General features: G+C 38.2%; 1 protein-coding gene across 1 annotated transcript in view; it reads left to right on the forward strand.

Moving 5' to 3' along the window:
* The window catches only part of LOC149823005 (Transducin/WD40 repeat-like superfamily protein), a 47429-nt gene extending 30861 nt beyond the window's left edge, over positions 1-16568 (forward strand). Inside the window, exons 3-5 of the mRNA XM_089981373.1 lie at positions 13687-14171; positions 14794-15142; positions 16360-16568. Of these exons, the coding sequence (XP_089837499.1) occupies positions 13687-14171; positions 14794-15142; positions 16360-16382 (857 nt within the window). The 3' untranslated portion in view covers positions 16383-16568. The remainder of the gene's footprint in view (positions 1-13686; positions 14172-14793; positions 15143-16359) is intronic.
* The last annotated feature ends 496 nt before the right edge of the window (positions 16569-17064 follow it).

A 17064-nucleotide genomic window follows, 5' to 3' on the forward strand; every position in this document is an offset into this window, starting at 1 on the left:
CTCACATTTGTAAACTGTCTGGGCCTATATATAGGACCTAAGGCTTTAAGTTTGTATCTTTTGTTTAGCAATCAAGAAATTGTTCCTTCTTAAAGAAATAGATTTTTCTTAGGCTGCTCCTCTTAGAGCAGAGGGCGTCCAGCCCTAGGCCAATTGAGATCTAGCTTGATCTCATTTGGAGAGCCTAACTCATCCGTGAGTTAGCCTTGGCTCGATTCAAAGTTAATCAACTACGAATTGGGAATTAACGAACAACCGACGCGTCCAGCCCTATTTTGGCAAACAGTAGAGTGTATTGCAGCATCTCTATGTGTCCAAGGGCTGAGCATCATAACCCGGTTGGAAGAGATCGTACAGTTGAAGTTCGTCATTTAACCTCTTTTGGAAGAATCCAAGCAAGCGATTGCAGATCTGGAACGATCCATGAGATAATTCTTGAATTGAGCCAAATCCTACCTTCTTCTTCTTTAATAATTTTTAGAGCAGATTATCAGTGTACGCAAATGCAGGAATTACAAACGATCAGCTGATCAGAATCGAAGCTGCAGAACCTACAACTCCCGGCTGAATCGAATCTTCATCGATCTACAGATTTAGCCAAAGTTTCATTTGCAAATACTTGTGAATACGAGCTTTAAGCACCTCCTGATCTGCTGATCAAACCTTGCTGTCGACGCTATTAAGTCTATAAATTCTGCTATCTGAAGACATAAGAAGTAACTACCCTCTACCTGTTCGATGAAATGCAATTTGTTCGTGCGGCATAGCTCCTGGGCAAGGATCTTTCAGCAAGGTCCTATCACTTGAGCTTGCTCCTGGATAAACTCAGGGCACTGTGGCGCCGTGGGGCAGTCAAAGACATGGTGTGTTGGGTTAGCACACAACGCACACACCTGCACGGTTGGTGAGGGATTTGACAACAACTGATCCAATTTCTCGGTCAGCAGGTTGACCTTGTTTTGCAACTCAAGGTGTGTCTTAATCTAAACAATCTCAACCTTGTTCGCTCCATTATGAGCAGGTGCAACTCTCTTAAAACGTGAGGCGAAAGCGTGGTTCCTCGAATTCTTGTCAAGGGTCTCAAACAGGGCCTACACTTCATTCTCACTCTTCAACATGAAAGTGCTCCCACAGGCTGCATCAACCATCTCACGATTTTTCTCGGTTAGCTCATCGTAAAAGAACTGCACCAGTTGCCAACGGGGCACCTGGTGGTGAGAACACTTTCGAAGAAGATCTTTCATCCTCTACCAAGTCTCATGAAACTGTTCTCCCTTAATCTGGGAAAAACTGGTGATGTTTTTTTTGAAACTGGTTCGTCTTACCAATTGTGAAGTATTTCTTGAGAAACTCTCTCTGCTTTCGTTCCTAAGTAGTAATCTGAATCGTGTCTAAAGCTTTCAACCGGTGCTTGGCTTTATTCTTGAGGGAGGAAGGTAATAAGGTCAACCTTAACGCTTCATCTCCGAAATTGTTGATCTGCATCGTAGTGCAGATCTCGAGAAACTCATCGAGATGATGGTAGGGGTCCTCGTTATTAAGGCCGTAAAAGGAAGGTAACATCTGGATAATATTGGCCTTGATCTCGAACTGATTTGCTCCTACAACGGGTCTAGTGATGTTGGAGGTGTGGGTGTATTCATTGGGAATGAAATACTCTATGAGGGGATGGATCAACTGCTAATCCTCTGCCATGAGACCGGATCGACGGGCTCTCTTAATGATAGACTTGGGGTCCTCTAATGGCTCAACAAGCTTAGGGTCAAGTGAGCGTCGCCCTTGCATACACCTGAAGGTAGACCGGTGTAGCAACCGTCTTAAAGAAGGGTTTTCTGCCTATCTAACGCACAAACGTGATCAAACCACAACAAACCACTGCGCAGGCAAAAGAAAATAAATAAATAAAGCAGGAAACATTAAACATGCATCACACACTTGTACCCAATCACATATTTTGCAAATAGCAAACTATGTGCACGATTCCAATCGTGCACAATCACTTACTAAGGAGGTAACCTAATAGGTGGGGCATGCAGGAAAAGTAAACTGGTCTCTAGGGCTTGCAAGCAACGTGGTTTTAAAAATCCTAAATGCAAAAGCAAACTAACAATCCTGGTTAATCAATATAGAAAATAAACTAACAATCCTAAATAATGCCAAAGAGGCAATAAATTGGGTACTCAGTTTTTAAAACGCCGTTCCCCGGCAAAGACGCAAAAAATTTGATGCTTCTTTTTCAATAAAGTATTTTTAAAAGATATTTTTCAATAAAATTGCCTGTGTAAACCGCGCATCAAATTATAAAAATCGGCTCACGAGTGGTGAAGTTCGGGTCGAACTCAAGAAATGGGTTTAATCACTTTTGTACCCCACATAGAGTCAAATTTTGTTGCCTTTCAATAAAAATAAAAAGAATAATTAACTAATTAGAAGAGTTACCCTCAAGAATAAAAAGGCCTTATTACAACCCAAATTAATTAAATGACCCTCTGCCCCCAAAAAAAAAGAAAAAAGAAAAGTAAAAATTTGTAGGTCTTCTTTTCCTGGCGCTCTAGCCTTCTTTTCTTAAAACGCGCACGGCCCTTTGCTATTGCGCCTTTGTCTTCAATGCGAACCCTCCTACAAAACACAAAAAAACAAAACTCGAAACACAAATGAGTAGACTCTCTACTCTAGTTTTGGTTAGTTGCAATCAAAGAATTGAACTAAATCTAAGAAACAAAAGAAAGAAAAAGAAAATCTGTATGACTAGATCTAAAAAAAATTCACACGATTTGCCAAAGCATGATTTCCAATAATTTTTTCTTCTTACTTTATAACTCAATACCAAATTGTGAGGCTTCTATACTATGCTAATATCAAAAACAAATTTAATCAACTAATACCTATCCCTGAACTAATGAAAATGAGTAAACACAAAAACTGACACACACACTCCAACTCAGTCATCTGATCAACAAATTAGTTTGGCACATCAGATGGGGCTGACAGATCAGCTATGCAAACAAAAGTCAGGATGACAGGCCTAAATACGCTGGCCGATCTGCTGTTAGCCTTTTTAATCAAATAATGTCAACAGTGGCTGCAGCGCTGACGTGATCTGAGCCCACGCTGCGTACTGTCACGCTGGTTAGATCGTGGATCAGACCAATTCTGCCTGTGAGACAGCTGACCAATTAACGTCACTCGGGTCAGACGCGATTGAGCCTGTGATACTACCGGCAAGAGACCTTATCAGGAAATAAAAAATTAGACTGGCCTGATTGCGATACAGACACAGATTGAATCTGCTGGATTGAATTAAATAGACCAGAGAACACAGGCTGCTCAGTAGAGGATCAGATCTGCGTATAACGAGATATGAACCAGGCTTAATCTACTCGAATCTGACAAATCCGAGTCAGACCTGCCAAGATCCACTCGGCCTGATCTAGCAGATGTGGCTGGAATGCTGGGGACCGATCAGATCTGGTGACAGATCTGATTTGGTCTCCGCTGGTCAGAATCGGCAGCCCCCAATTAACTGGGTTGCTCACTATGGATGCAGATCGGGTCTGTCAGGCTAGCCTATCTACTGAGTAGTTCTGGCAATCAGTCGGCCAGATCTGAGTGACAGATCTGGTCGACTGCCCAGGATTGACAGGTCAGGTCTGCCGATGATGGCAGATCTGATCTTGAATCCACCAATAATTTTTTTTTATTATTTTCTAATAATAAGAGTAAAAAAAAAAAATAAACTAAAACACTAACCTATATGCAAATAAAACTTAATCATCTCCATGCAGCCTTTCAGCAGATTAATCTATATGTATGCAGCAAATAAAACAACTATGAGCATAAAGAGCAAAGGGAGAAGAGGCGTACCTTCATGGTTCACCTTTGATGGACGGGTTGAGAAAAAGGGTGTGGCATTTCCGCTTGTCACGCTATGCCTCCCCGACGAAAGGGAACGAAGATACCGTCGAGAAGACGGGGTTAGAAGAAAGAGGAGAAGGGGAAAGAAGGTAGAAAAGAGAGAGAGAGAGAGAGAGAGAGAGAGAGAGAGAGAGAGAGAGAGAGAGAGAGAGAGAGATGGGGGGGGGCTTCAAGATGGGAAAAGACGCCCCTCTCTCTCAATGCTATTATTTATAATACAAGGTTAGGGTTAATCAGATTTTTAAGAAAAAACTTTAAAAAAGAGTCCACAAAGGTTTTCTAAAATTTCAAGACTCCCTTTTCTAAATATATTTCTTAAAAACTTATTTAATTTTGCTAAAAAAAACTCAAAGAGGACTCTAATTTTCTTAATTTACTAATTGATTAAAATCACTAAAACTTCTAGCAAACAAACATTTTTAACCAATTTTCACACGTAATCATGCATGTAAACCTATAAAAATTATGCATGATCATAAGACATCTCCCGATTATAAAAGGTTAAGAGTCTTTGGATGTAAATGTTTTGTTCTTACCAATAAGAATGACAAACTTTCCCCAAAAGCAATCCCTTGTGTATTTTTATGCTATGCCGAAAATAAAAAAGGATATAGATGTTATGACGTGGAAAAAAATAAATTATATGTTTCGCGAAATGCTACTTTTCTTGAAAATGAAAATGGTTTTAGTAAAGAGAAAATCCAAGAGAATTATGATTATTCATTTCCTTTTTATATTGTTAACGAACATGAAAGGTGTGAAAACATTCATAATAAACTTAAGAGTGAAAATGAAGGCACTCATGATGCAAATAGGAATGTAAATAATGTTCTTAATAATATAGACCTATCTCATAGTAACATACAAACCTATACTCGACGTACCGAAGATTACCCACCATGTGCTTTAGAAAGATATTCTCAAAATCAAGATGTAGACTCTACTAGTATTAGGAAATCGGTAAGAATTTCAAAAGCTCCTAGTAGATTTGTATCCTATGATTCTTTTGAACCAATGTAGATCATGTTTAATGGCTATACACTCATATACAGAACCGTCATCCTACCATGAAGCTAAAAATCATCAAGAATGGATTAAAGTGATGAATGATGAATTAGAAGCTTTGAAAAAGGCAAAAACCTAGAAAATCCAAACATTACCTAAAGGAAGGAAAACTATAGGATGTAGATGGGTCTACAAAATAAAAACTAAATGGGATGAGACAGTGAAAAGATTATCACGACTCAGGATCCAGACCCAATCTGTTTTAGTTGTATTTAAACACATGCTCATTAATGGCATATTGTAAATTTCATACTTTGTGTAAAGGGTGTTTTTGTACCCTAATAAAAGTGTGTGTATATATCTAATAAAAAAAACAACAGACCCTGATTGAGTGGGTTTTCTGCAGCCACCGATATCTCTCTCCCTCTCTACTTCTCTTTCTCTTGTGTTGAAGGTGGGATACCATTTCTAACAATATCTCTCTCCCTCTCTACTTCTCTTTCTCTTGTGTTGAAAGTGGGATACCATTTCTAACATGGTATCAGAACAACAGATCCCTTGAAGATCGTGTCCAGCCTCCTTGCTATTCTCTAAGGTATTTTTCTCTTGGTTCCCATCGTCTCTTCCTTTCTTCCCAATCCAACGATTTCTTCTTATCCTGTTTGTTTCCTCTTTCTCTATTCCTTTCCTCATACAACATATTCTTTTCTGATTTCACCCATAAAATAATCTTTTCTAACCCCACAAATCTGAATTCATGTTTGCGTGATTTCAAAGTTTGAAATCACGTCAAACCCGTTCCTTATCTTTCCTCATAATCAACGTCAGAATTGAATCTGACCTGTCTACTTTTGTACGTTCGCTATACTTCTTTGATTGATTAATATCATTCTGTCTACCTCTCAACTTTGGAATTTTCCCTTTTAGAAAGAAAATACGATTAAATAAAACACGCTATTTTCATATTAACGTGCCTTCTTACTGATTGATCCATATTTCCTTTAGAGCAGTTTCTTTTCTTTCTTACTGCATATTCTGTTTTCTGTCTCGGGTCTGCAGGTTAAAAAAAAAACCCAGCAGTCGAGTTCTAAGTTTACCTTGTTTGCTCTAAAAGTGATTTCTCTTAATCCTTCTTGTTTTTCACCCATTGACTATGGACTCATTCCCTTCTTCGCACTCTGGCCTATCTTCTAACTTTCTCAGTCAGCTTGTGTCTGAGAAATTGAACAATTCCAACTTTTTAACCTGGAAGAGACAAATCATCCCATTCATAAGGAGTCAAGATCTTTCTAGACATCTGGATGGCTCTGTTCCTGTCTCTTCAGAGTTCTTATCACAAGAAGGCAAGAATGGGGAGGGTGAAACTTCAATTATATTTGTTAGAAATCCAGAGTATGTATCCTAGATGAAGCGAGATCAGGCTTTGGTTGCCTACATTACTTCCACTCTATCACAGGAGGTGCTTATGGCAATCCCAGATGACTGCTCAACCATGCAGTTATGACATCGTCTTGTTCAAACATATTCTCAAGTTTCTCAGGCTAGAATTTTATTTTTAAAGAAAGAGTTTCAAATGCTGAAGAAGGACTCCATGACGGTCATGGAGTACTTAAACAAAATGAAGACTATCACAGATCGATTGGCCATCGTGGGTTGCGGGGTCTGTGACAAAGATATGGTGAAACAGACTTTGAGCGGGCTGGGACTCGATTATCACATGATGGTTACTTCTTTGCTGTGTTTGCCGGACTTACCTACTTTTGAAGACCTTCGTGTTAAGCTCTTACAATATGAGATGACCTTGAAGGGATTCTCCGAAGGTATTCACAATCCCATTGGAGCACATGAGGTCCTTGTCACAGGTGTTACTTATGGTCGAGGACGTGGCAGGTGTGAATCTCGAGAAAGGGGAGGTTAAGAGAAGAATGGACAAGGAGCCCGTAGAATTTTACCTACTCCCAGTATGTCTCCTAAGCTGCAAAGGCAAAGGACGATACCTACCTGCTTTCTCTGCAACAAAAGGGGGCACATCAAAGCAAATTGCTGGTATAACCCTCAAAATCGAGGGAAACAATTGAAGACAAGAAAGAGAATAAATACATTGAAGAATACTGGGGAAGTCAAGGAGTTGTTGTTATCTGCCTTGGCTGAATTGAACATCAAACAGAATGATCACGATACTTGGTATGTTGATTCTGGTGCAACCACCCATGCTACTGGTGATGTTGGTAAGCTCCTAAATCTTGCTCCTTATGTTGGTAGAAATAATATTATCACTAGAGATAGTCTCATCACCATATTTCGCACATTGGAAATTCTGTAATTCTTATATCCAACTCTTCTCTTGCTCTTTCAAATGTCATTCATGCTCCTAATATCAAGAAAAATATTGTTTCTGTCTCTAAACTTATCGATGACATTAATGCTTCAGTCGAGTTTACCCCTTTTTCTGTTCATGTTAAGGACCTTCACATGAGGGAAACGTTCGCTGAAGGAAAACAGCAAGGGAATATGTACGTGTTCCAAGAGAATCCTTCCTCTCGTGTTCAACCTGTTGATTCTATCTTGAAGCTCACATCATCATCTTCAGCTTTTCTTGAGAGTGTTTTTAATCTTTCTGAATGTATTGAGCTGAATCTTTGGCATGGTCGTCTGGGTCATTGTAGTAGTCGTTTTATTGATAAGCTTGTTTCAAGCAGTCTTATTCCCAAGTCAAGTCTGAATTTAAGTGTCGATAATAAAAAATGTTCCAATTGTCTTCAATGTAAGAGTCATATTCTCCCATTTCATTCCATTAATAAAAAAGTTTCAAAACCATTTGAAATTATATGTTCTGATGTTTGGGGTCCCGCTCCAGTTCCTTCCATGTCTGGCACTAGATATTATCTCATTTTTGTTGATAGCTATTCTCGATATACATGGATCTTCTTCATGAAAAGTAAATCTGAAACCTTCAAATTGTTTCAGAATTTTCATACCTTTATTTAAAATAAATTCTCTGAGAATATTACATGTTTCTAATGTGATGGAGGGGGTGAGTTCTCTTCAAATGACTTTATTAATTTCCTCCAGACAAATGGAATAAGTAGGCATGTGTCTTGCCCTCATACACCTTAACAGAATGAGATTGCTGAACGGAAGCATCGCCATATTGTCGAAAGTGCAATGAGCATAATGCATGATAGTAATCTTCCAGTTACCTTGTGGGCAGAGGTCTTTCATACAACAGTCTATGTCATAAATCGATTGCCCATGAATATCTTGGAAAACAAATCACCCCATTTTTCTTTGCATGGTGTGCATCCAAATTATCATGATTTGCGTGTATTTGGGTGTGTATGTTATGTTCATGTTGACAGTTCAATGCGACACAAGTTTCAGGATAAAGCCTTACAGTGTAGATTTGTGGGATATGTTGATGATTATAAAGGATATAGATGCTATGATCCCGTGAGCAAACACATCAAGATATCCAGAAATGTTGTGTTTGATGAATCAAATTTTGGTCATAATGTTGACACTTCTCCTGAAATTGAAACTTACCACCCTTGGCTGAACTCAGATCTCTTTTCTAGTATTGACAGTGTTTGCTCTACAGACTGCAATCAAAGAGATGAGGGAAACGTGTCTACTGCTATGCAAAGAACTCAAGAAAGTGTGATCTCTGAATCATCATTGACTCCCGAAAGGTATAAAGGCATTGTTTACTCTCGACGTGAGAAGGAGATCTTCCCCAACCCTAATCAGGAGTTGAATTCTCCTTCTGCTTCCATTCAATCACCTGTACACAGAAAGTCTACCCGGCCTCGGCATCCTATTGATAGGTGTGTTAGTTATGAGAATTTCACAATGGATTTTCAATTTTTCTTAACCGCCTTGGGCAAAGAAGATCAACCCACCACGTTTTATCAAGCAGTAAATTCTAAAAGATGGATTGAAGCTATGAACGGAGAAATAGAGGCTGTTCATGAGTGTGACACTTGGGATATAGTTCTTAGACCACACAATCGAAATGTGGTTGGTTCAAAGTGGGTGTATAAGATAAAGTATAAGCCGGATGGTACCATCGAGCGATACAAGGCTCGATTGGTTGCCAAAGGCTTCACACAGGAGCAAGGACAAGACTATGATGAGACCTTCAATCCAGTCATGAAAATGGGCACTATTCGCATTATATTGTCATTGGCTATGGAGCACCAATGAACTCTCAGTCAACTGGATGTAAAAAATGCTTTTCTCCGTGGAACTTTGAAGGAGGAAGTATATATGGAGCAACCCACTGGGTATGCTGAAGGGAACTCCAAAGAATATGTATGTAAATTAAAGAGAGCTATATATGGTCTGAAACATGCATCTTGATCTTGGTTTGATAGTTTCTCTCTTGAAATAGAAAAATATGGTTTTAGTCGGTCTCTTCTTGACCATTCCCTTTTCATATTCAAATGCAAAGATATAATTACCCTGTTATTGATATATGTTAATGACATTATCATTACAGGTAATGAACATATTGAACAGGTCAAAGAACTTTTAAACCATAGATTTAAGATGAAAGATCTTGGTAAACTGCGATACTTTCTTGGAGTAGAAGTTGATAGGACTCCTGAAGGTATGACACTTACTCAACATAAGTATACTGTTGATGTTCTTAGCAAGGCAGGTATGACAGATTGCAAGCCTCTAAGCACACCCAGTGTACTTCATCAGAAACTAAGTTCCCAAGATGGAGATTTGTATGAGGACCCTACAGGATATCGCAGGGTAGTCAGAATGCTTCAGTAACTTACCTTCACTCGACCTGACATTGTCTATTCGGTCAATCAGGTATCTCAGTTCATGCATGAACCACATATTGGACATATGAAAGTTGTTAAACACATTCTTCAATATTTGAAGTGAACTATTGGTGATGGTCTTCTGTACAAAAAGAGTATGCATGACTATCACATGCATGAACTTCTTACTTACATAGATGCAGATTGGGCAGGAGATCCAGATGAGCGTAGATCAGTCTCAGGATACTGTGTTTTCATTGACCTAAATCTTGTCTCCTGGAGCAGTAAAAAACAAAAGGCCATTGCCAGGTCGAGCACAAAAGCTGAATACAGATCAATGGCAACTGCTATAGCCGAAGTGACATGGATCAGACACCTGTTGGCAGAAGTAGGAGAATCAATTTCTAAAAGCATTCTCTTGTGTGACAATCAAAGTGCTATCAACATGCCATTCAATCCCATCTACCACAGTCGTGCCAAGCATATTGAAATTGATCAGTATTTTGTAAGACAAAAGGTCGAAGAGAAGGAAATTGAACCAGAATACGTTCGGACTGTTGATCAAGTTGCTGACTTGTTTACAAACAGACTTATCAAGGACAAATTTTGGATGTTAAAAGGCAAGTTGTTCATGGTTCAAAACCATGTACAACTTGAGGGAGGGTGAAAAGATTATCACGACTGGCCAATCTATTTTAGTTGTATTTAAACACATGCTCATTAATGGCATGTTGTAAATTCCATACTTTGTGTAAAGGGTGTTTTTGTACCCTAATAAAAGTGTACGTGTATATATCTAATAGAAAAAACAGCAGACCCTGATTGAGTGGGTTTTCTGCAGCCACCGATATCTCCCTCCCTCTCTACTTCTCTTTCTCTTGTGTTGAAGGTGGGATACCATTTCTAACAATTAAAAAGATATAAAGATAGATTGGTAGCTAAGGGATATAGTCAAGTATATAGAATTGGTTACGATGAGACCTTTGGTCCAATTGCTCGTATGACGACTATTAGAACTCTTATCTCTGTAGTATCACTTAAAAAATTGCCTATTTTTCAAATGAACATAAAAATGCCTTTTTGAATGGTAGTCTGGATGAGGAGGTCTACATGGATCCTCTATCAAGCTTGAATTTAGCACATGAGAAAACTCTTAGGCTACGAAAAACTCTGTATGGTTTAAAACAAGCTCCCAAAGCTTGCTATGATAGATTTAGTAATGTGATGACACAACTTTATTTTAAATTTTGTTTTACTGACATTGCGTTGTTTGTTAAGTCCTCCAATGCAGGAATGATTATACTACTACTTTACGTAGATGATATGATAATCACAGGAGGCAACAAATAGTGAGTTAATCATATCAAAAATATGCTTAAATACAATTTTGATATGACAGATCTTAGTTTTTTATGATATTTTCTTGAAATTGAAGTAGCTTACTCACTTCGTGGTTATTTTTTGTCATAGACTAAGTATGCAACAAAAATCATTGAGTGATTAGGACTTTCAAATGAAAAACAGGTTGATACTCCAGAGGTCATAAATGAAAAAATGAAGAAAGATGATGGTGAACATCTGTAAGATTCAACTCTATACAGACAAATGATTAGAGCTTTGTCTTACCTTTTTATTACTTGTTCTGATATTTCTCATGTTATTCACTCTGTTAGTCAATTTTAGCATGCTCCTATTACAATACATATGAGTGCTTTAATGAGAATTATTAGATATATTAAGAATTATATAAGTCATGGATTATTTTTGGCATCTTCTTCCTCGTTAGAAGTCTTTTCATATTCTGATTTTGACTGGAGAGGGGATGTGATTAATAGACGCTCAACTACTGGTTTATGTGTCTTTATAGGTGATTCTCTAATCTCATGGCAATACAAGAAGCAACAGAAGATATCTCTTTCTTCCACTGAAGCTGAGTATCGCGCCATGACAACAACTATATTTGAGTTAGTGTGGTTGCGACAACTGCTGAAGGATTTGGGGATTCACATCACAGAACCTTCCAGACTATGCTGTCACAACAAGAGTGTTGTATACATTGTAAGCAATCATACGTTCCATGAGAGGACAAAACACATTGAAATGGATTGTTACTATGTTCGTGAAGAATTCTTGAGGAAGACCATCACATTGCCTTATGTTCCATCAAAGTATCAACTTGCGGACTTCTTCACCAAAGCGCTTCGGTCACCTAGATTTCACTTCCTACTTGTCAAACTCTCGATTGTTCCACCATGAGTTTGAGGGGGGGTGTTAAGATATATATATACGTATATGTATATATATACATATATATTAGCATATATATCTTTATGTAAACCAAAATACCCATCAGGGTATTTCGGTCATTTTCTATAACAGGCGTTAGCCCATTAGGGAGACCTTTAGTTTTTTAGTTTTTTATTTTTTATATTTTTCAGCTGATTTTCATCTTTTTCAGGTGATGGGACAGCTCCAACTAGTTGTTGGAGCTGCCCCCAACAGTCACAAATGTGACCATTGGGGGCAGCTCAACAGCCACTTGGAGCTGCCCCCTTTTGGCCTATTTGCTCTATAAAAGGCCTTGAAGGCCATTGTATTATTCACTCCTTTGGAGAGTTCCTCTACTCAATAATATATATTTTTTGACCCTTGTGAAGGTGGTTTGGATTATTCAATCAAGTATTTTACTTGATTGAAGCGTGTTCTTGTTTGTCCATAAGTGACGTTCTTGGATTTTATCCATTTCATTACAACTTTAAGCTAATATGTCAATAGCTAAGTTACAAAAACATATAATTATACATGATTATTAACTTTTTCATCGAACAATATTAGATTCTTCATAACAAGTGACTTTATATAAGAATTATGCATTAAAATAATAAAATACATGATAAAATTTATTTAATAGGTTGGATCGGCACTCTTGAATCGTGACCCCGTTGGGGTCTGATCCCGGTCGACTCAAGTGATTCCCAAGTCGACTCACTGGGTTTGCCAACTATGCCTTGAGCACCTTTTTTTCAAAGCACCCATGGGCCATAAGCATTTAATTCTTCTTATCTAGGGCTTCTTAATGAGTTGAAGGCGCCAAGCTTCCCTCATTTTGGTTCTGCTTGTTTAGGTTCAATGCCAGCTCAAGCTTGTGCTCACCATGAACTTATGGTTCCTTGCATTTGGCTCATCATGGTTTGGGGACAGTTGGACACTTGACTTCCTAATGACACACACACACACACACACACACACACCAATCAACGGCACTACACACTAACTATTTGTGGTCATGTATTAAATACTAGATGCACTTTAATCTACCCAGTCAGGTAGCCCTCTTTAAGACTTTGCTTGTTAATCATATTGAGCTCATCTAAAAGTTCATACTCTGCTTGTCAAGCCCATTTTGTGAGTTTGCATGAGCACTTAGATGAGCTGGTTGGGCATCTCAGTTTACTTGTCTTATCTGCATCTCTAAATGAAGTCGTACTTGCATGAAAAGGGTAATGACTTGGGCATGGTGACAGTTGAGTGAAAATATTAATACGTCTACATCATTAAAATTCCATTTGATGAGGGCATATTTTATACACATACAAATATTTATGCAGACACCTAGATGGTGCATCCCTAAGATTTCTTGAAACTTTTTGACCTATCATTTATTGTCACAAAGTGCATGTTTGGTTTCATGCATATCATCTGTCAGTTATCTCCTACTTTTTCTGTTTGAATTATTTTTGTCACTTTTTTCCATTTTTAAGGTTGCCATTTCTGTTCAGCCTCACTTACATTGTGCATGATAGTTATGCCTGTGGTTCTGTAAAATTAGGCTTCAGAACTCCTGATATTCACTTTGTACGGAAGCTTTTACTTTTTGTAGTAGAGGCATCTTGAATAAAAAAGAAAATAAAAAATATTTGTTGTATTTCAACATTCTTTCACTTTAAATGTTACTGTGCTTTCTCTTTCTTTAATGGAAGCAGTTTTGCAGCCCATCTTCTTGCCTCTGTTGGAATGGATCAGACTGTCTGCGTGTGGAATGTCTGGAGTAGAGGTCAGCAGAAGGCACACACTTTTGATGACCACAATGCTGCAGTCATGGATGTGAGGTGGTCCCAGCAGGGCCTGTATTTACTGACCTGTGGATATGATGGTGCATCAAGGTTTTTCGATGTTGAGAAGGGGGCACAAGTGCAGCATTTTAAGGAGGACCAAGTTGTGAGAGTCGTCCGGTTTCATCCTGATAATTCAAATCTTTTCTTCTCTGGTGGCTCAAATGGTAGTTTGCGGCTTTGGGATATAAGAGTCAACAAGGCGGTGAAAGAATTTGTTAAAAGGCTTGGACCCATCTTGGATATCGACATTAGTGTCAATGCCAAGCAACTTATTTCCTCCAGTGATGTGTCAAGAGCTAATGTCAGTGAGAACTCTATCATTGTTTGGGATATAGCACGGCAGGTTCCTCTATCTAACCAGGTACTTGGTGTAATGTCGGTCTTACATATCCCACGAGGACATTCACATGAATTCTTTTTGTGCCCATAAGTATAAAAGAAATGACCTTGATTGGTACAATGCTTAAAGAGTGTTTAGGTTATGTGGTATTAATATGGAGCTACAGAAAAGGAAAGATTAAAAATGAATATATCAGAAAATGTTTGGGAATACTACCCACAAAAGAAAAATGAGTGTCATTTAAGATGGTTTGGACATACTGTGTGAAGACTTATCATAACACCAATAAGGAAGATGGACACAATGCAAGGGAACAAAATTAAGAAAATAGGAAGACCATTGAAGACATGGAGTAATGCAGTGAGACGCAATATGAAGGATTGTATGGAATGAAGAAACAGAACTCGTAAAGCCGACCCCATGTACTGGGGATAAGGCTTGATGTTAATGACAATGATGGTTGTCACAAATTTAATTCATAATAGTTATTGACCAGCATTTAATTATTTGTGAATTATTAATAGCATTTTTATGTGATCCACTCATACATGCATGAGTTTGAGATAAATTTCTTCCCTCAAAGTTATCTATATCTGTTATGCTGTTGAGAATTTCTTAATAAAGTCTCTTTTGTTTACTGCAGGTTTATGTGGAAGCATACACATGCCCATGCATTAGGTATCATCCCTTTGATTCTTGTTTTGTAGCACAATCTAATGGAAACTATGTTGCAATTTTCTCATCAAAGCAGCCTTTCAAATTGGACAAGTACAAAAGGTATGAAAAGCATGGAGTAGCTGGTTTCCCAGTCAAGTGTAATTTCAATTTGAGTGGTGATATACTTGTTTCAGGATCATCAAATGGTTGTGTTTACTTTTATGACTACAAATCCTCTGATCTATTAAAAAAGATAACGGCATATGAACAAGCATGCATAGATGTTGCATTTCATCCTGTCATACCTAATGTTCTTGCCACATCCGGATGGAATGGTGAGATTTCTGTGTTTGAATGAGATCACTTTTTCTATACATGAATTTGCACCATCTCTTTAATGGAAGTGATCAGGACCATGAATGATTCTTGAGGATTTGTTTGACTGTCAGACTTGCCATCTTATAAGCTGTTGTGTAATTTACACTGCCACATGGTTTCAGTTTTGCAGACACAGATATGTACCACAATTTTTTGAAGGCAATGTTAGTTAGGTGCTTTATGTGCAGGTGCATCTTCCAGACAGGATGAGAGAGAGTATATATATATATATATAAGTATATATTATGGAGAAACCTTATTGATGAGTTTCCACAAGGTGTCCTGTGTCATATCTGACAATCATTCATATGGGTTTGAATGGAAACGTGTCTATCCAATCAAGAATACAGGTCCTACATTATGTATTTTTTCTGTTAGGGGATACTCTTGACCCCATCATGTAGCATCTTGGAAGGCGTTGGAATTATTTGTTGTAAAACTAATCAATCACGCTCCTGAGACTTCATCACATAGGTGTACATGAGCTGTGCAGAGCCCGAGCCTGGTTGTTCTAGCTTGTCTTGATAAGTAATGAGCTAAAAGTGTTTTTGTTCAAGCTCCAGCTAAGCCAAAGCCTTTCATGATCTTAGCATAAAAAGAATAGAGGTGAAAAAGGAATTCAGACCTTCCACATACAAAGGATAAGTAATATCTTATTTTGATAAATAAGCTACAAGGCATGTTAAAAATATTAATGAAATATTTTAGGTATACAAAAACATTATTGGTAAATTCATCAATAAAATTATTAGACACATTAGCATTATGCATTTTGCTGAGCTTGTTTCAGGTGATTTGGTTCATTTATTACATGAGTGAGCTTGAATCTGGCACGTGCTTTTTGCGAGAAGCACGTTCAGCTTCCCTTAGCATACCTAGATTTTATTTATGAATTATACACAAGTTTCTATGCTTATTCCTTTGGTTATGCACCACTGTCGAGAAATTCGCGAACTGATGCTATCTGGATTATACTGCAAACAAATGTCTGGTGAAAATGACCTCTAACCGTGTCATAATACCTTTTCTTTTCCATCTTTTAAATTTCTTATCAGCGTCGCCTACATGTATGCATGGCAATGTTTCAGGTAGTTAAATTATTCTGAAAATAACTACCATATCTAGTCTGGAAGCTAAATCCATTAGTACTTTCTGTTTCATGTTGCAAGGATAGCTGTTATAAATGACGGACCTTAGTAACCTGAGTGCAATACAATCTCTTTGCTAAAAGGAAAGCATGTCATGTATGTCGCTCGGACACTTCACATCAATTAGTTTGTGAAACTGATTGAAGCAGCACCATCTTTGTCATTGGAACAGGTCATTCTTTGTTAATTGCTATTGATGTAATTTTTCTTTTTTCATCTTTTTCTTTTCTTTGTTAATGCAGTCTGGGCTTCTTTCAAGTTCGGAAAATCATCAGACTCGAACCTGATATATTGTGCTTTTTAAAGATCGTCCCAGTGCCTTTAAACGTGGTTAGTACTATATATGAACAGAACAATGCTAGAACGGTAACGATCATGATCAATACATTTGTTTTATCCACCATCGGGGGCTCCGCGTGGTTGGTAGGAGCTGTCAGTGCACGTCTCCTTGTGTTGGGAGGTTGCAGGTTCAAACCCCAGTGGTACGATGAATAACTGGTGGGGGTCTGCCTAACCCCAGCTTGCCTTTCAAAAAAAAATACATTTGTTTTATCGGCAAAAAGATATGCTGGGGGTTCATTAGCTAAGCTCTGAATGATTTTTGAGTCCTGGACCCTTGTGTGCTACCATGCTGTGTGCAATGGTGAACCTTATGCCAAGGTGAGGGTTATGGGTGCAGAGGGTATGACGAGGGCTGGGAAATAAGACCAGCAACTCTGGCTCGGATTGTG

The sequence above is a fragment of the Nuphar pumila genome, chromosome 11, assembly GCF_984573655.1.
Source record: "Nuphar pumila chromosome 11, dmNupPumi1.hap1.1, whole genome shotgun sequence".
Classification (NCBI taxonomy): Eukaryota; Viridiplantae; Streptophyta; class Magnoliopsida; order Nymphaeales; family Nymphaeaceae; genus Nuphar; species Nuphar pumila.